The following is a 19,407-nucleotide window of genomic DNA, read 5'->3' as shown; positions in this document are numbered from 1 at the left end:
TTCAGGCAGAGAAGGTTAACACACCTCCTCCTGCGAGCGCTCCTCCACCTCTACGCAGTCCAGCCTGCCAGACGTATGATGTTGAGGTTCCTCAAGCTACCTCCATGCGTGAGCTGCCGCATTGGGAGTTGCCAGATACCACCTCTGTGCAGCAACCTCCACTTTCCTTGAGGCAGGAGCCTCTTGCCACGCGGCAACCTCCTCAACACTTGAGGCAGGAGCCTTATGCTTTGCAGCAACCTCCTCTACCCTTGAGGTAGGAGCCTCATGCGTTGCGACTACCTCCTCCATCCTCGAGGCAGCAACCTCTTGCGGTGCGACAACCTCCACCATCCTCGAGGCAGCAACCTCAACTCCACCTCTGCGCAGTCCACCCTGCCAGACGTATGATGTTGAGGTTCCTCAACCTACCTCCACGCGTGAGCTGCCGCATTGGGAGTTGCCAGATACCAGCGCTATGCAGCAACCTCTTGCGTTGCGGCAACCTCCACCATCCTTGAGGCAGCAACCTCAACTCTTGCGGCAGCCACCTCCACTCTTGAGGCAAGAACCTCAACTCTTGAGGCAAGAGCCTCAACTCTTGAGGAACCTCATGCTATGAGGCAGCCGCCTCAATGCATGCAGCAACCGCATTCTTCACAGCATGAGCCTCTCTCTGCGCAGCTACCTCCTCAACCCTTGAGGCAGACGCAACTCTTGAGGCAGGAACCTCACAGGAGCCTCATGCTATGCGGCATCCTCCTCAAACCATGAGGCAGGAGCCTCATGCTATGCGGCATCCTCCTCAACCCATGAGGCAGGAGCCTCATGCTATGCGACATCCTCCTCTACCCATGAGGCAGCCTCATGCTTATGAGGAGCCTCATGCTATGCGGCATCCTCCTCAAACCATGAGGCAGGAGCCTCATGCTATGCGGCAACCGCCTCAACCCATGAGGCAGGAGCCTCATACTATGCGGCATCCTCCTCAACGCATGCGGCATAAGCCTCATCCCTTGCAGCTTGAGCCTCATCCCATGCAGCATGAGTCTCATACCATGCAGCATGAGCCTCATCCCATGCAGCATGAGCCTCATCCCATGCAGCATAAGCCGCACGCCATGCAACATGCTCTGCTTACCTTACAGCATGCTCTACATACAGCATGCTCTGCATACAGCATGCTCTGCATACCTTACCGCATGCTTCTCAGTCACACATCTTTGGTTGTTGCCAACTCACTAGACTGTCAAGCAGTTTCATAACGTTGCCTTCTAGTCTGCTGCTTTTGCACCAGTGAAACCCTCACTGAGAGAACTTAGCTTTTCTCGGATATGGTTCCTGTAGATGAGAAAGTGCTATTCTCCCTCCTTCTGATTTTCCCTTGAGGACTCTGTCATTTGGAGAGGAGCCTTTAGCTGCTTAGCCTCCTATGGACTTTTATTTAAGCATAGCATGCTTCCAGGGAGGGTAATGGTTCCACTTCAGTCGCTAACCCCGTCTGTTACCACACCTGCTCCCATAGACCTTGAGCTGTGTTGCAAGACATGCAGTCCAAGCTTAGTCCTTGTTAGAGGATTTTTTGTTTACGGAGTCAGTGTGTCACTGGGAAGACGTTCAACAACCAGCAGAAGTGACTTGTTGTGACGCAGTGCGGCAACCTCAGCAACCCGATAAGGAGTTGTCTGTACGACCCAGACAGTCTAGACAGCTTCGGGTTGTCACTGTACTTCCTCGCTTCCCCATGGTTGACAGTTCACAGACTGTGCAGCAGTACCATGATCTTGTGTCCGGCTCCGTCAGACGACTAGCTTTTAAGAGCTCCCACAAGTCGTCGCTGTCTGGAGATTCTCAGATGGACTGGATCTGACCAAGGAACTGGGCCTCCTGGTCAATTTTGAGGAGTCCCAGCTCGTCCCATCCCAGACCATTGTCTACCTGGGTATGGATCTTCAGAGTCGAGCTTTTCGGGCTTTTCCGTCGGCCCCAAAGATATACTAAGCCCTAGATTGCATCCAGAGCATGCTGAGAAGGAACCGATGCTCAGTCAGGTAGTGGATGAGTCTAACAGGGACACTTTCATCGCTGGCCCTGTTCATCGAGTTAGGGAGACCCCACCTCCCCCCCTTCAGTATCATCTAGCGGCTCACTGGATAAAGGACATGACGCTAGAGACGATCTCAGTTCCTGTTTCCGAAGAGAGGAGGTCTACTCTCACGTGGTGAAAGAACAGCTTTCTTCTCAAGGAAGTCTACCTTTGGCTGTTCAGAAACCCGACCGCCGTCTCTTCTCTGACGCATCAGACACGGGCTGGGGTGCGACTTTGGACGGACAGGAATGCTCGGGAACATGGAATCAGGAGCTAAGGACACTTCACATCTATTGCAAGGAGCTGTTGGCGGTTCATCTGGCCTTGATAAACTTCAAGTCCCTCCAGCTTAACAAGGTGGTGGAGGTGGACTCTGACAACACCACAGCCTTGGCTTACATCTCCAAGCAGGGAGGGACTCATTCGTGGAAGTTGTTCTAGATCGCAAGGGACCTCCTCATCTGGTTAAAAGATCGAAAGCTCACGCTGGTAACGAGGTTCATTCAGGGCGATATGAATGTCATGGCAGATCGCCTTAGCCGGAAGGGTCAGGTCATCCCCACAGAGTGGACCCTTCACAAGAATGTTTGCAGCAGACTTTGGGCCCTGTGGGGTCAGCCAACCATAGATCTGTTCGCTACCTCGATAACCTAAAGGCTCCCGTTGTATTGTTCTCCGATTCCAGACCCAGCAGCAGTTCATGTGGATGCTTTTCTGCTGGATTGGTCCCATCTCGACCTGTATGCATTCCCGCCGTTCAAGATTGTCAACAGGGTACTTCAGAAGTTCGCCTCTCGCAAAGGGACACGGCTGACGTTGGTTGGCTCCGCTCTGGCCCGCGAGAGAATGGTTCATAGAGGTACTGCAATGGCTGGTCGACATTCCCAGGACTCTTCCTCTAGGAGTGGACCTTCTACGTCTACCTCACGTAAAGAAGGTACATCCAAACCTCCACGCTCTTCGTCTGACTGCCTTCAGACTTTCGAAAGACTCTCAAGAGCTAGGGGCTTTTCGAAGGAGGCAGCCAGAGCGATTGCCAGAGCAAGGAGGACATCCACTCTCAGAGTCTATCAGTCTAAAGGGGAAGTCTTCCGAAGCTGGTACAAGGCCAATGCAGTTTCCTCATCCAGTACCACTGTAACCCAGATTGCTGACTTCCTGTTACATCTAAGGAACGTAAGATCCCTTTCAGCTCCTACGATTAAGGGTTACAGAAGTATGTTGGCAGCGGTTTTCCGCCACAGAGGCTTGGATCTTTCCACCAACAAAGATCTACAGGACCTCCTTAGGTCTTTTAAGACCTCAAAGGAACGTCGGTTGTCCACTCCAGGCTGGAATCTAGACGTGGTCCTAAGGTTCCTTATGTCATCAAGATTTGAACCTCTCCAATCAGCCTCTTTTAAGGACCTCACATTAAAAACTCTTTTCCTCGTGTGCTTGACAACAGCTAAAAGAGTAAGTGAGATCCACGCCTTCAGCAGGAACATAGTTTTCACATCTGAAACGGCTACATGTTCCTTGCAGCTCGGTTTTTTGCTAAAACGAGCTTCCTTCACGTCCTTGGCCTAAGTCGTTCGAGATCCCAAGCCTGTCCAACTTGGTGGGGGACGAACTGGAGAGAGTACTTTGCCCAGTTAGAGCTCTTAGGTACTATCTAAAAAGGTCATAACCTTTACGAGGACAATCAGAAGCCTTATGGTGTGCTATCAAGAAGCCTTCTCTTCCAAGGTCTAAGAACTCAGTTTCTTACCTATTCAGGCTCCTGATTAGGGAAGCACATTCTCATCTGAAGGAAGAAGACCTTGCTTTGCTGAAGGTAAGGACACATGAAGTGAGAGCTGTGGCTATTTCAGTGGCCCTCAAACAGAACCGTTCTCTGCAGAGTGTTATGGATGCAACCTATTGGAGAAGCAAGTCAGTGTTCGCATCATTCTATCTCAAAGATGTCCAGTCTCTTTACGAGAACTGCTACACCCTGGGACCATTCGTAGCAACGAATGCAGTAGTAGGCGGGGGCTCAGCCACTACATTCCCATAATCCCATAACCTTTTTAACCTTTCTCTTGAATACTTTTTATGGGTTGTACGGTCGGCTAAGAAGCCTTCCACATCCTTGTTGATTTGGCGGGTGGTCAATTCTTTCTTGAGAAGCGCCGAGGTTAAAGGTTGTGATGAGGTCCTTTAGTATGGGTTGCAGCCCTTTATACTTCAGCACCTAAGAGTCGTTCAGCATCCTAAGAGGACCGCTACGCTCAGTAAGAAAGACGTACTTAATAAAGGCAGAGTAATGGTTCAAGTCGTCTTCCTTACCAGGTACTTATTTATTTTATGTTATTTTTGAATAACTAATAAAATAAAATACGGGATACTTAGCTTCTTTGTTAACATGTATGCTGGTCTCCACCCACCACCCTGGGTGTGAATCAGCTACATGATTATCGGGTAAGATTAATATTGAAAAATGTTATTTTCATTAGTAAAATAAATTTTTGAATATACTTACCCGATAATCATGATTTAATTGACCCACCCTTCCTCCCCATAGAGAACCAGTGGACCGAGGAAAAAATTGAGGTGGTGTTGACAAGAAGTACTGGAGTACCTGACCACAGATGGCGCTGTGGTGTTCACCCCCACCTGTATAGCGATCGCTGGCGTATCCCGACCGTAGATTTCTGTCGGCAACAGAGTTGACAGCTACATGATTATCGGGTAAGTATATTCAAAAATTTATTTTACTAATGAAAATAACATTTTTCCAGAAACCTAAGGAATTCAATGGTATGACGGACACGGAAGACTTGTGTGACATCCCAGGGTTGAAGAGCCGAACAACCAACCCTTTCGAATTTCTAGGATTATATAACACTGCGTATGACGCTTGCCATAGAAATCACATCCCTGCAAAAGTGGTAAGTTTTATTATGCCATTTGAAATACAGCCAGTTTCAGTTTAGCTATATTTTGAATTGAAATGTTAATCTTTTGTGTTTAAATCTATGTTCTTGGTGCTTTTCATGTTTATTATTATGTTGATAATATTCTGCTATACAGTATTGCATCATTAATTAACATATGAAAACTATGCATATAAAAAAAACATTCTTTTTACCTTAGACATGCATAATTTGAATGGTCCACATCAACTTTTTTTGGTTTTTGTTGATGAGTCATATTGTTGGTGGGGGCCAGGTAATATTTTAAGTTTTATTTTGAGGGAACAGCCTGATACAATGGTAATTATAATTAGCCAGCAGTGTAAATTTCCACATACTCTACTATATTTCTGATATAAAAAGATAGTAATTAGGTAATGTTGGTCTGCTCTGATATTAATGATAACCCTTTTACCCCCAAAGGACGTACTAGTACGTTTCACAAAACATATCCCTTTACCCCCATGGACGTACCGGTACGTCCTTGCAAAAAACTGCTATTTACAATTTTTTTTTTTTTTTTTTTTTGATAATTTTTTGAGAAATTTCAGGCATTTTCCAAGAGAACGACACCAACCTGACCTCTCTGTGACGAAAATTAAGGCTGTTAGAGCAATTTGAAAAATATATACTGCAAAATGTGCTTGAATAAAAAATAACCCCTGTGGGTAAGGGTTGGAAAATTCCAAATAGCCAGTAAAAGGGTTAACTTCAAAAGAGTTTCTGGATAGTTTGATATGGATTTTTGAAGTTACATTTAATCTTTGTAGATGATTGATTATTTTTCAATATTAAACTTAGCCGGTGATTATAATAGCTGCAACTCTGTTGCTCGACAGAAAACTCTAAGGTAAAATTCGCCAGCGATCGCTACACAGGTTGCGGGTGTGCCCAACAGCGCCATCTGTCGTCCAGATACCCAGTACTCAATGTAAACAAAGAACTCAATTTTCTCTCTGTCGTGCTACCGACAAGACGTACTTATTCGCTGTTGCTAACTGGATTTGTTTTCACAACTAGTTGGTGAAGTACACTATTCTAGTTTTGAGCTTTCGCTGTGCAGGCTTTTTCTTCGCAATTCCTTGAACTCTTTTTGATTACGGATTCTTTGTTGATGACTTTTTGATAGTTTTTGAATTCCCCTTTGACCAATTCAAAATGGCTGACCCTTCACAAGTCCCGAAATTTAGGAAGTGCAATGCTAGGGACTGTTCAAGGCGTCTTCCGAAGGCCTCTATCGACCCTCACACTGTTTGTTCCAATTGTCGGGATAAATCCTGTCAATTGGAAGATCGATGTGAGGAGTGCGTTGGGCTTTCGGAATTCGATTTTATCGAATTCCAAAAGTATACACGTAGGCTAGAGAGAGATAGAGTTAGGAGAAGTTCCTCTCGTTCTGTTGACATTTCCTCTCCTCATGCCCCACAACCTATTCCTTCCCCTGTAGTGGTTGCTCCTAATCCCCCTTCTGGCACTCAGGAACCTTCGATGGCTGATATGATGCGTGCCATCCAAGCTCTGGGTGAGAGAGTTGAGTCCCTGGCTAGTGACCGTAATCAGCTCATGGCGGATGTGAAGGAGCTGAAGTGTAAAAGTGCAGTGGGAAGTGTTAAAGTGAGTGATAGTGTTGTGGATAGTGTTGCGCTTGAGGGTTCGTCTGTTCGTGCCTGTCGTCCTCCTAGTCCGGGACCTCTTGCAAGCTCCCAAGTCCAGGGGAGAAGCAATGTCGTACGACAAATGGGTTCGAGAGGCTTTAATCAGCGAACAGACGTTCCCTCCGTGGTATCGGGCGTATCTACCCAAGATCGCCCCTGCCTAACAAAGACGAGAGAGCCCATTTATACCTCGTCTTCGGAAGGTGTTTCTCGAAAGAAACCATGGACCAAGGTCTCACGACCGTTAAAGCGCAAGTCGGTCCCTTCCGTGCAAGTCCAACGGCCCAGTTGTAGCCACTGGGTCAGTTCGGACTCGCTGCAGTCATCCGATGACTGCTCACCTCCTAAGAGAGGCAAAGCGGTACCGCTTCAGACTGTTACACCGTCTGTCGCCGCACCTGCTCCTGTAGACCCTAAGTGGTCTTTACTGCAAGACATGCAGTCTCAACTAACGTCTCTTATGCAGGACTTTCGTGCGGAGAAGGTTGCTGCCGCACCTGCTAGTGCAGCTCCTTGCCTACAACCACCCACACGATCGGTTGTGCGTCCTGGGGACGCTGAGGTAACCTTCTCACGCACTCCAGTTGAGAGAGTTCCGCCACCCATGCGTTCCAGTGTGATCTGCCAGCCGCATGTTGACGTTCAGCGACGCACGGAGGTATCCGTAGACGTTCGGGAGGTTCAACAACCGTCAGAGTTGTTGTGTTTTGACGCGGTGCGTCAACCTCCGCAACCCAGTGTGGTTGCCACTGCTCACCCACATCGGTCTAGACAGTCTGGAGTAGACGCTGTGCGTCCCCGCGCTGCTATGGTTGTTGCCAGCTCACAGACTGGGCAACAGTTCCATGACGTTGCGTCCGGCTCAGTCATGCATGCACCCGTGCGGCCGGACTCAGCCAACCAGCCGTTACCCACTCCGTTGCCATTCCCTCATCAGTTATCGGATGAGGGACTTTCTGATGATGATGGTGCTGCACATGAAGATGAACCGCACTCAGAACTGGACGAGCCTAAGTCTTCGCAACCCTCTTTGGACTTTAGGAAAGTTTTGGCCCTGTTCAAAGAGATGTTTCCGGACCAGTTTGTGTCTGTAGCTCCGCGTTCGCCTCCGTCAGAGTTTGTGTTAGGCATGCCGTCAACCACTCCTGCCTTTACTAGACTTGTCCTCGCACGCTCGTCCAAGAGAGCTTTGCGAGTGATTGGAGAATGGCTGCAGTCCAAAAAGAGTTTAGGGAAGACAGTTTTTACGTTTCCCCCTGCTAGACTCTCTTCTAGATCGAGCGTCTGGTATGCCACGGGAGAAGTTCTCGGCTTGGGAGTTCCTGCCTCTGCCCAGGGCGACTTCTCAAGTCTTGTAGACTCTCCCCGCCGCCTAGCCATGAGACGCTCGAAGATATGTTGGTCATCTTCGGACCTGGATCACCTTTTGAAAGGGATATTTAGAGCCTTCGAGGTATTTAACTTCTTAGACTGGTGTCTAGGAGCTCTAAGCAGAAAGATCTCTCCGACAGAGAAGGAGACTTCCTTGCTCATTATGTCTGCATGGACAAGGCCGTACGTGATGGGTCTAATGAGCTTGCTGCATCCTTTGTGTCCGGAGTCCTTAAGAAGCGTGAAAACCTGTGTTCATTCCTTTCAGCTGGAGTTACACCATGCCAGAGATCCGAACTTCTGTTTGCTCCTCTTTCTAAGTGCCTTTTTCCAGAGGACCTAATTAAGGAGATTGCCGCTTCTTTGATACAGAAGGATACTCACGATCTTGTTGCGTCCTCTGCTCGCAAAGCCACCCCTTTGCCTACCTTGTCAGCTAGACCAAGGATGGACACTCCAGCGTCCCGTTTTATTCCGCCCTTTCGTGGCAGAGCCTCCAGCAGAGGAGGTGCTCGTGCCGAAGGGAGACGTGGAAAGAAGAAAGGAACCAAGTCCTTTAAGGGCAGAGTCTGACTGCCAGCTTCTTCAGACAGCAGTGGGAGCCAGACTCAAGAACTTCTGGCAGACCTGGGAAGAGAGAGGCGCAGATGCACAATCTGTGAAGTTGCTCAGAGAGGGGTACAAGATCCCGTTTGTACGAAAACCCCCTCTAGCAACGTCCCCCATCGATCTCTCTCCCAGGTACAGAGAGGAAGACAAGAGACGAGCATTGAAACAGGAAGTGTCTCTCTTACTAGAGAAGGGAGCGGTAGTCAAAGTCCTGGACCATCAAACCCCAGGATTCTACAACCGTCTCTTCTTGGTGTCCAAGAAGACAGGAGGGTGGAGGCCGGTGCTAGACGTCAGTGCGCTGAATGTCTTTGTCACAAAGCAGACGTTCTCCATGGAGACCACAAAGTCGGTTCTAGCAGCGGTCAGAAGGGAAGACTGGATGGTCTCGTTAGACCTAAGGGACGCCTACTTCCACATCCCCATCCACCCGGACTCCCAACCTTTTCTGAGATTCGTTTTCGAAAAGGTTGTCTACCAGTTTCAAGCCCTGTGCTTTGGCCTAAGCACAGCTCCTCTTGTGTTTACGAGGCTGATGAGGAATGTAGCCAAATTCCTTCATTTAGCGGACATCCGAGCCTCCCTCTATTTGGACGACTGGCTTCTCAGAGCTTCTTCCAGTCGTCGCTGTCTGAAGGATCTAAAGTGGACTCTAGATCTGACCAAGGAATTGGGTCTCCTTGTCAATATGGAAAAGTCACAAGTGGTCCCATCCCAAACTATTGTGTATTTAGGGATGGAGATTCACAGTCTAGCTTTTCGGGCTTTTCCGTCGGCCCCCAGAACAAGCCAAGCCCAGTTATGCATCCAGAACATGCTGAAGAAGGAACGATGTTCAGTCAGGAAGTGGATGAGTCTGATAGGGACGCTATCATCCCTGGAACAGTTCGTAGCATTAGGAAGACTACACCTCCGTCCTCTTCAATATCACCTAGCATTTCACTGGAAAAAGGACAAGACGCTAGAAGCGGTCTCGATCCCCATTTCCGAGAAGATGAAGTCTTGCCTGACATGGTGGAAGGACAGTATCAGCCTCAGAGAGGGTCTGCCCCTGGCTGTTCAGACTCCCAACCACGTTCTCTTCTCGGACGCATCGGACGTAGGCTGGGGCGCGACATTAGACGGTCGGGAATGCTCGGGAATATGGAACTCGAGTCAAAGGACAATGCATATCAACTGCAAGGAGCTACTGGCAGTACATCTGGCCTTGAAAAGCTTCAGGTCTCTCCTTCAAGGCAAAGTGGTGGAGGTGAACTCGGACAACACCACGGCTTTGGCGTAAATCTCCAAGCAAGGAGGGACCCACTCACTGACGTTGTACGAGATCGCAAGGGACCTCCTCACCTGGTCAAAAGTTCTAAACATATCACTAGTTACGAGGTTCATCCAAGGCAACTTGAATGTCATGGCAGATTGTCTCAGTCGGAAGGGACAAATTCTTCCAACAGAATGGACCCTCCACAAGGATGTATGCAAGAGTCTTTGGGCCACCTGGGGCCAGCCGACCATAGATCTCTTCGCAACCTCGATGACCAAGAGGCTCCCAATATATTGCTCACCAATCCCGGACCCAGCAGCAGTTCACATAGATGCCTTTCTCCTAGATTGGTCACATCTAGATCTATATGCATTCCCTCCGTTCAAGATTGTCAACAAGGTACTGCAGAAGTTCGCCTCTCACGAAGGGACAAGGTTGACGCTAGTTGCTCCCCTCTGGCCCGCGAGAGAATGGTTCACCGAGGTACTTCGATGGCTAGTAGACGTTCCCAGAAGTCTTCCCCTAAGGGTGGACCTTCTACGTCAGCCACACGTAAAGAAGGTACACCAAGGCCTCCACGCTCTTCGTCTGACTGCCTTCAGACTATCGAAAGACTCTCGAGAGCTAGAGGCTTTTCGAAGGAGGCAGCCAGAGCGATTGCTAGAGCAAGGAGAACATCCACCCTTAGAGTCTACCAATCGAAGTGGGAAGTCTTCCGAAACTGGTGCAAGTCAGTACAGTGAACCCTCGTTTATCGCGGTAGATAGGTTCCAGACGCGGGCGCGATAGGTGAAAATCCGCGAAGTAGTGACATCATATTTACCTATTTATTTAACATGTATATTCGGACTTTTAAAACCTCCCCTTGTACGTAGTACTGTTAACAAACCACCCTTTAATGTACAGAACACTTAATGCATGTACTACAGCACCCTAAACTAAAACAGGCACAAATATTAAAGGCGATTTTATATCATGCGTTTCCTAAACACCTAAAAAGCACGATAAAAAATGGCAACCAATGTTTTGTTTACGTTCATCTCTGATCATAATGAAGAAACAAACTCATTTAGTGTACACATATATGTATAGGTTAGTTTTTGCATCGATTATATTGATTATACAGTACTGTATGTTGATTTTTTTATTACCAATGTTTTAGTTTACGTATTTTTCTTAGGACTTCCAAATGAAATCTTTTTCTTTATGACGCCGCCTGAAACGACGGCGTGTACGCTCAGTAAACAACCACGCTCAGAACAAACAAGGCATTTAACGCGCATGATGATAGTGATAAATAATGATACAGTACATACAGTATTTACAGTAAAAGCATTTACAAAATATGTTACCTTACAAATATAAATTATACAGTACTTGTACGTAGCAAAGCAGGAAAACAATTTACGAGAGAGAGAGAGAGAGAGAGAGAGAGAGAGAGAGAGAGAGAGAGAGAGAGAGAGAGAGAGAGAGAGAGAGAGAGAGAGAGAGATTGTTTTACGTACGTAAATGTAAATTTTAAACAAAAAAAATATGATAGGTTACAACATATAGACTTTTAAAACCTTCCCTTTAACTTAATGCATACAGTACGTACATTACTAAACTATAAAACAGGCAGTAAGAATATTAAAGTAAAAAATAAAGATTGTTACTGTACTCACCACGAAAGAAGTTGAAGAAAAACTTGAATGGTGATGGCGATGAATTTGCTGCACAGTAGAAATGATGATGATGAAGCTGATGATGTGTTCTACTGTGCAGTCAATGATAGTATTTTACGTCTCTTCAGACGGAGGTGTCTTTTCCTGGGACACCTCTTCAACTTCTTCCTGGGAAACTTCTTCAATTTCTTCCGAAGGCGTACTAGCAGGAGGAACTGGCTCTTTTTTGCGAGGCTGGAAGAACATTGTGATCGGAAGTTGTTGCCGCTGCTTCTTTTTTCGATCCAAGAGCATCCTGTAGGGAGTCATGATGTCATCGACCTTGTTGGAGAATTGTATCGAGCGAACCATATCCTCGTCCCACTCTTGTAACATTTCTTTCGCCTCCTTGATATGGTTGCAGAACTTGGCAAGCCGTTCTAATGTTAAGCCCGTTTCTTCGACATTTTCTTGGGTCTCTTCCTGGGTACCCTCACTCTCTTCCTCACTTGCCGATTTCGTCAGGTCTTCGAGGTCTGCGTCAGTTAGGGGCTGGGAATGGCAGTCCAACAACTCGTCGACGTCTTCAGTCGTCATGTCGCCAAACCCGTCACCTCCAATTATGGCAGCCAACTGCACAGATTTCCGTATTGCAGAGTGTTGGATTTCCGACGGAGTAAATCCCTTGTCGTCGTAAACAATATCGGGCCACAGCTTCTTCCAGCTCGCATTCACGGTTGCAGGTTTCATCTCTTGAAGTGCCTTCTGAATATTCTGCAGGCACGTGGCTATGGTGTACTGCCGCCAGTACGCCTTCAAGTTGAAATCTTCATCCTCGTCATCTTGGGCAGCATCCACACACGCAACGAGGTCCGCCAAGGTATTCTTCGTGTAGAGGGCCTTGAACGCCCTGATAACCCCCTGGTCCATCGGTTGAATTAATGACGTGGTGTTGGGTGGCAGGAACTCAACCTGAACGCCCTCACGCGACAGGTCAGTTGCGTGTCCACCAGCGTTATCCATAAGGAGAAGGATCTTGAATGGCAAGCCCTTCTCTAAGAGATATTCATGGACTTGCGGGATGAAACACTGGTGGAACCAGTTGGAGGTCAGCATCTTCGTAATCCATGCTTTTTGATTATGCATCCAGTACACGGGAAGGAGATTCTTATTTTTATTTTTCAAAGCGCGAGGATTTTTCGACTTATAAATAAGCCCCGGCTTTAACAAAAATCCAGCAGCATTGCCACACATCACGAGGGTAACGCGATCCTTGAATGCCTTAAAGCCAGAGGCTTTGGCTTCCTCTTTGAACAGGAAAGTTCGCGACGGCATTCTCTTCCAAAACAAGCCAGTCTCATCCATATTAAAGACTTGTTCCGGCTTGTATCCACCTTCGGCGATAATATTCTTGAACGTCTGGTTCACGTAAGTTTCAGCAGCGGCAGTGTCAGCGGAAGCAGACTCCCCATGCAGGGAAACGCTTTTCAGGGCGAAGCGTTTCTGAAACTTCGCGAACCATCCTTTGCTTGCGGAAAAACGTTTCTGAGGCTGGGAATCAGTGGATGTCCCTGGTTGAGGATCATCTGCATCATCATCATCTTCAGCATGGTTGCCGTCGTCGTCTTTAGGTTCCTTTGCAGCAAAATTCTCATATAAACTCAAAGCCTTTGTTTGGATGGTGTTCGTATCCAAGGCTATGTTCTTCTTCCGGCAGTCGGCAATCCACACAGCTAAAGCACCTTCCATGCGTACGATCGTTTTATTACGCGTTGTAACGACTCGCTTCGCTGATCTGCTAAAGGTGATTGCAGCCGTCTTTCTAATGTTCGCCTCGTCCTTTTTGATATAGCGAACGGTGGATTCGTTGATGCCAAAATGGCGGCCGGCGGCCGCGTAACTTCTACCATCTTTTAACATGTCGAGAAGCGTAACCTTCTCAGCTATCGTCATCATCCTTCGGTGGCGTTTAGGCTCACTACCAGCCTTACTAGAAGCAGAACGCTTGGGAGGCATTGTACAGTAGGATTTAACAGAAAGTTCAACAAAAAGTTCAACTTAAAACAGTCGCACACAGCACAGATTAAACTTCACAAACTTAAGAACGTCTACTCAGCGATACGCGGAAAGAGAAAGTGAACGATCCAGCCCCGCGAGAACTTTGATGCTGCGGGTAGAAGATGCGGGCAAAACACCAATCACAGGCTAGATAACAAAACTTGAGTTCTGATTCGTCATCTATCAGCGCTTGAACCAATCACAACCCGTCTTACAGTACTATGATGCGTTGGTTACTCATAGAAGATGCCCCGCGCATACTGAACGTACGTAGATTAAGTACAATACCGTAATAATAATAAATAATGATAATAATACTGTACAGTAATAATAATAATAATAATGATAATAATAATAACAATACTGTAATAATTTTATTAACAACAACAACAATAATAATAATAATAACAATAATAATAAAAATTTACGTACGCTATTTTACGCCTCTCTCTCTCTCTCTCTCTCTCTCTCTCTCTCTCTCTCTCTCTCTCTCTCTCTCTCTCTCTCTCTCGTACGCTTATTCGAAATGTGATTTTTGCAACAAAGAATATTATTGGATGCAGTACTGTACTACGTACGTATACATACAAAAGATTCATGGAAAAGAAGCACATCCATTACAGTACACACCATTCTAATATGGTATGACTGCATCTGATTTGCGTTTCATGTTCGATTTAATTTTACTACGTACTGAATTATCGTATGATCACATTCTCTTTTCGTGTTTTATTTCTTTCTGTGCTGAATTATATATCATATGTAATGCAATGAACAATCAGTAAGAGCAGATATTACTAATTACAGTATTAATGGAATTACAGGTAACAAAATATCGTATTTGGTTGTCTTCAGATTTCGCGGTATTTTCGAATTTTCCGGAAAATCCGCGATATGTATATATATATGGGTTATGGGAAAACCCCGCGAAGTGGTGAATCCGCGATTGTCGAACCGCGAAGTAGCGAGGGTTCACTGTATCCGTATCCTCGACCAGTACCTCTGTAACTCAAATAGCTGACTTCCTCTTATATCTGAGGAAAGAACGATCTCTTTCAGCTCCCACTATCAAGGGTTACAGAAGCATGTTGGCATCAGTCTTCCGTCACAGAGGCTTAGATCTTTCCAACAATAAAGATCTACATGACCTCCTTAAGTCTTTTGAGACCACGAAGGAGCGTCGTTTGGTTACACCTGGTTGGAATTTAGACGTGGTACTAAGATTCCTCATGTCAGACAGGTTCGAGCCGCTACAATCAGCCTCCCTGAAAGATCTCACCTTAAAGACTCTTTTCCTGGTTTGCTTAGCCACAGCTAAAAGAGTCAGTGAGATTCATGTCTTCAGCAAGAACATCGGTTTCTCATCTGAAACGGCTACATGTTCTCTACAACTTGGTTTTCTGGCCAAAAACGAGCTGCCTTCTCGACCTTGGCCAAAATCGTTCGATATTCCAAGCTTATCGAATATGGTTGGAAATGAACTAGAAAGAGTCTTATGCCCTGTGAGAGCTCTTAAGTTCTATTTAAAACGAACTAAACCTTTACGAGGCCCGTCTGAAGCTTTATGGTGTTCAGTTAAGAGACCATCTTTGCCTATGTCAAAGAATGCTTTATCCTATTTTATCAGACTGTTAATACGAGAAGCTCATTCCCATCTGAATGAGGAAGACCAAGCTTTGCTGAGGGTAAGGACACACGAAGTTAGAGCTGTCGCAACTTCCGTGGCCTTTAAACAAAATAGATCTCTGCGAAGTATAATGGACGCTACCTATTGGAGAAGCAAGTCAGTGTTCGCGTCTTTTTATCTTAAGGATGTCCAGTCTCTTTACGAGGACTGCTACACTCTGGGACCATTCGTAGCAGCGAGTGCAGTAGTGGGTGAGGGCTCAACCACTACAATTCCCTAATTCCATAACCTTTTTAATCTTTCTCTTGAAATGTTTTTTTTTTTTTTATTGTTGTTTTTGGGTTGTACGGAAGGCTAAGAAGCCTTTCGCATCCTGGTTGATTTGGCGGGTGGTCAAAGTCATTTCTTGAGAAGCGCCTAGATTAGGGGTTTTGATGAGGTCCTGTTGTATGGGTTGCTACCCTTGATACTTCAGATCCTAGGGGTCGATCAGCATCCTGAGAGGATCGCGAGGCTCCGTAAGGAAGACGTACTTAAAAAGGCAGAGTAATTGTTCAAGTCGACTTCCTTACCAGGTACCTATTTATTTTGTTTTGGTTATTTTGATAACTTCTAAAATGAAATAAAAATTCTTAGCTCATAATAATGTAAACATATAATGCTGGTCTCTACCCACCCCCCTGGGTGTGAATCAGCTATTATAATCACCGGCTAAGTTTAATATTGAAAAATGTTATTTTTATAATAAAATAAATTTTTGAATATACTTACCCGGTGATTATAAATTAAAGGACCCTCCCTTCCTCCCCAATAGAGACGCAGTGGAACGAGGAGAAAATTGAGTTCTTTGTTTACATTGAGTACTGGGTATCTGGACGACAGATGGCGCTGTTGGGCACACCCGCAACCTGTGTAGCGATCGCTGGCGAATTTTACCTTAGAGTTTTCTGTCGAGCAACAGAGTTGCAGCTATTATAATCACCGGGTAAGTATATTCAAAAATTTATTTTATTATAAAAATAACATTTTTTAACTTTCCAGGTTACAGGTGAAGCAAACGAAGAGCAAATTCTGGCGGCAACTGCTGCGTACCTTGACAGACCTGAGGTCCTTGTCAAAGCTCTGAATGAGCTCTTTCATATATTCCGATTTGAGACGTGCAATGATCAACCAAGAGCTCTAAATCTAATTCTTCTTTCTATGATTAGACATAGGCATGAAAAACACATCCAGATATCTGGAAGGTAAGTGGTTTGAAAGCACTGTTTTCCAGCTTCTATTTATAGTTGCTGTCCTGAGTCAGTTATTGTCTTTAAAGAGATACCGTTATTAATGATAGAAAAATGTTGATTTTTCTTTGTACATGAAGTACAGTAATTCTTTAGTGTGTAATTATGTAGATCACTAATATGTTCTGACTTATTCTTGAAATGATATCATTGCCGAGATCAGCATTTGGATCGCGGTTAGTCGGGAATATTTTTACACCGTTTCATGAGAGTCATTGTGTAGGTGATATAATATTCTTCATTAGATGAAGTCTATATTTCAAGGCACATAAAAAGCTGTAACTATTTTCGCTTATATAGGGAAGTAAGTACTGGGACTCAATTCCCCTTATATACTAGAGAGTGCAGCAATTGCATCATGAATAGAATGGAGAGAAATTTTGTACTACAGGTAGTCAACGATACCTCCCAACAACAGAGAGATCATAGACATGTGACTGGTACAGAAATTTTGTGTTACTTGATGCAGCATTAAACAAAATTGCTGACAATGGACACAAGGAAAAGTGTAAATTCTGATAGGGTAATGACTATAATGTTTGACATATGGCCAGATTACAGCGAGTTTGTGTTATGAATTAGGAAGGGGCGTAGAGAAGTAGTGGCCAGAAATCTCAAATACCAAGTAGGATTGGACATATGAGAATAGATGAGGAACATTTGAACTGAAAAGGAATAGATGTGGAAGTAACAGGATGCAAACCTATGGGGGAAGGCTTAGGTAATCATGCAAAAAGGCCTTAAATGAGATTCTAGACCTCCTGGGGATTCAGACGGAAAGAGCAGTGTGCAGTATATAGGAAGATCTCATTTTGTTTAAGAGAAAAGCCACATAAAATTGTTTGAAAGGTGATGGTTATGTGAGAGGACAATTAAGCTTCCAAGAGGAGAGTAAGATATACACCATAAAGAAAGGCAAAGTAAAGTTTGTAGGGCTTAAACAAATGAAGGAAAAGATTTGGTTATATCGTACTCTCGTGGTTTTCAGGGCAGAGTAACTTATTGTGTTAGTAGTTTGGTTTTAGTTATCACTGTCACATTTATTCAAATTATTTATGAAGCTGTTGTATTTGCAGTGCATCACTGTTTTACATAGCAAAGAGTGAAGAGAAAAATAGCCTAAGTGTGCGAGCCAGGCAGAAAATGATAACCGTTTTGCTTGATGCAATGGAGACTCACATCGACGACTCTACAATGATGCGTAACGGCTGCCTCACACTCTGTCAGTTTAAGATACCCCAGCATGTGGTGAGTAAGGATATTGTCACTTATTCTCAACTTTCTCAATTATGGAGGAAGTTGGAAAATTTTATACTATAAACTTGATATCATCATTAATTCTGTTTCATGCACTATAATCTTTTGTTTTTTCTAATTCTGTTTCATGCGCTATAATCTTTTGTTTTTCCCTGCCTTTAAGCAGTTGTTCGAGTATCGTCGCTTAGTTCAGTTGCTTCTACGTTTGATACGGGGCAGAGGCGATGGAGACGATTTTGTTCGGCGCATTGCCATATATCTTTTAAACTCGTTGGCGTGTCAGGTTGACGGAGAGCAGAAGGAGTTAGTTGGAGACCTGGGTGCTATTGAGGTAAGATAAATGGAATATATTTTGTAGTTACTATAGGTTGCAATTTGATTCTGCATGGATAAAAATCTTCATCATCTTAATAGGAGTTTGATTTCAGCAAAGCTGAAAACTGCTGTTAACTTTTATAATAAGGTGTCAGTAATTACTGGCTTATCAGTTCCTCCTTTTCTTAAACCAGATGGCTTTGTCACACACTGTCCAAAGGAATAGGCAACCTTTTAGCTGTTGTTTGACAGTAGGTATAGTAATGAGACACTAGATCTTCCTCATTCCTGTTTTCCTGGGCTAAAGTAACTAGTTTAACTTTTCTGTCGTGTGAAATTAAAACACTTGTTGGACCTTGATACTTTTGTAGGTGTAGACCCAAATGGTATTTTTCTTTCGTGTTTTGTAAAGACAGCTGATTTCTTTGTTCCTATGTTCTCTGTTATTTTATTAAGTTGTAAAAAGAGGTTCTTTTTCACCTCTTGGAGAGTTGTTAATGCTACTCCATTAAGTAAATGTATTTATGGTAGGTCTAGCTTTGCTGAGTACAGTACAGTGGTACCTCTACATACGATCTTAATTCGTTCCAGAAACTGCTTCATATGTTAAAACAATCGTATGTTGGAGCAAATATGCCCATAAGAATACACTGTAATTTGTATAATTCGTTCCACACCCCAAAAATCTATATTAACTCCTTAATAAATTACTACATTGTCACTTTACCTTAGAGACAGGCCAACGCAGGTGTAGGATTTGCTACGCCAGGAGGAGACGGACGATCGGCGAGAAGGTAGACATGGTGTTAACATGTTCTTTAAATAAATACTCTCTCTCTCTCTCTCTCTCTCTCTCTCTCTCTCTCTCTCTCTCTCTCTCTCTCTCTCTCTCTCCCTCTCTCTCTCTCTCTCTCTCTCTCTCTCTCTCTCTCTCTCTCTCTCTCTTTTGTTCTTCTTCACTGTTAGTGTTAGAGACGTCTATTAATTTTTTCTGAGAGAGAGAGAGAGAGAGAGAGAGAGAGAGAGAGAGAGATTAAACAAAAATGTGTTGTGTACATATGATTTTTAACAGCGTCGAGTTGAAAGACAATTAAATGTAACTAAAAAAAACAATATCAGCGAATCTGAATTCCTTTATTAACTAAAACAAAAATGGATACAAACACACTCGTGTGCGTATGCGCAAACACACACACACAGGAGACACGATCGGCGAGGAGGTAGAGATGGTGACTGCGATAACGTACCGTAACTTACACTACGGAAACTTTAATGCAACTTAGCTTATTTATTTTTTTTATTTTTATATTTCATATTTTTT

General features: G+C 44.8%; 1 protein-coding gene across 2 annotated transcripts in view; it reads left to right on the top strand.

The window, feature by feature from the left end:
* The window catches only part of LOC137656696 (protein zer-1 homolog), a 98,115-nt gene that overhangs the window by 35,900 nt on the left and 42,808 nt on the right, over window positions 1-19,407 (top strand). The window contains exons 4-7 of one of the 2 annotated variants that reach the window (XM_068390901.1): window positions 4,831-4,980; window positions 16,267-16,469; window positions 17,591-17,762; window positions 17,938-18,102. In XM_068390901.1, coding sequence (XP_068247002.1) covers window positions 4,831-4,980; window positions 16,267-16,469; window positions 17,591-17,762; window positions 17,938-18,102 — 690 coding nt within the window. Of the gene's footprint in view, window positions 1-4,830; window positions 4,981-16,266; window positions 16,470-17,590; window positions 17,763-17,934; window positions 18,103-19,407 lie in introns of both variants that reach the window. The other variant, XM_068390900.1, reaches the window with a different exon arrangement.

This window comes from Palaemon carinicauda, chromosome 17 (genome assembly GCF_036898095.1).
Source record: "Palaemon carinicauda isolate YSFRI2023 chromosome 17, ASM3689809v2, whole genome shotgun sequence".
Taxonomy (NCBI): Eukaryota; Metazoa; Arthropoda; class Malacostraca; order Decapoda; family Palaemonidae; genus Palaemon; species Palaemon carinicauda.
The sequence above is the reverse complement of the archived record's forward strand: the minus strand, read 5'-3'. Positions and strand labels throughout refer to the sequence as shown.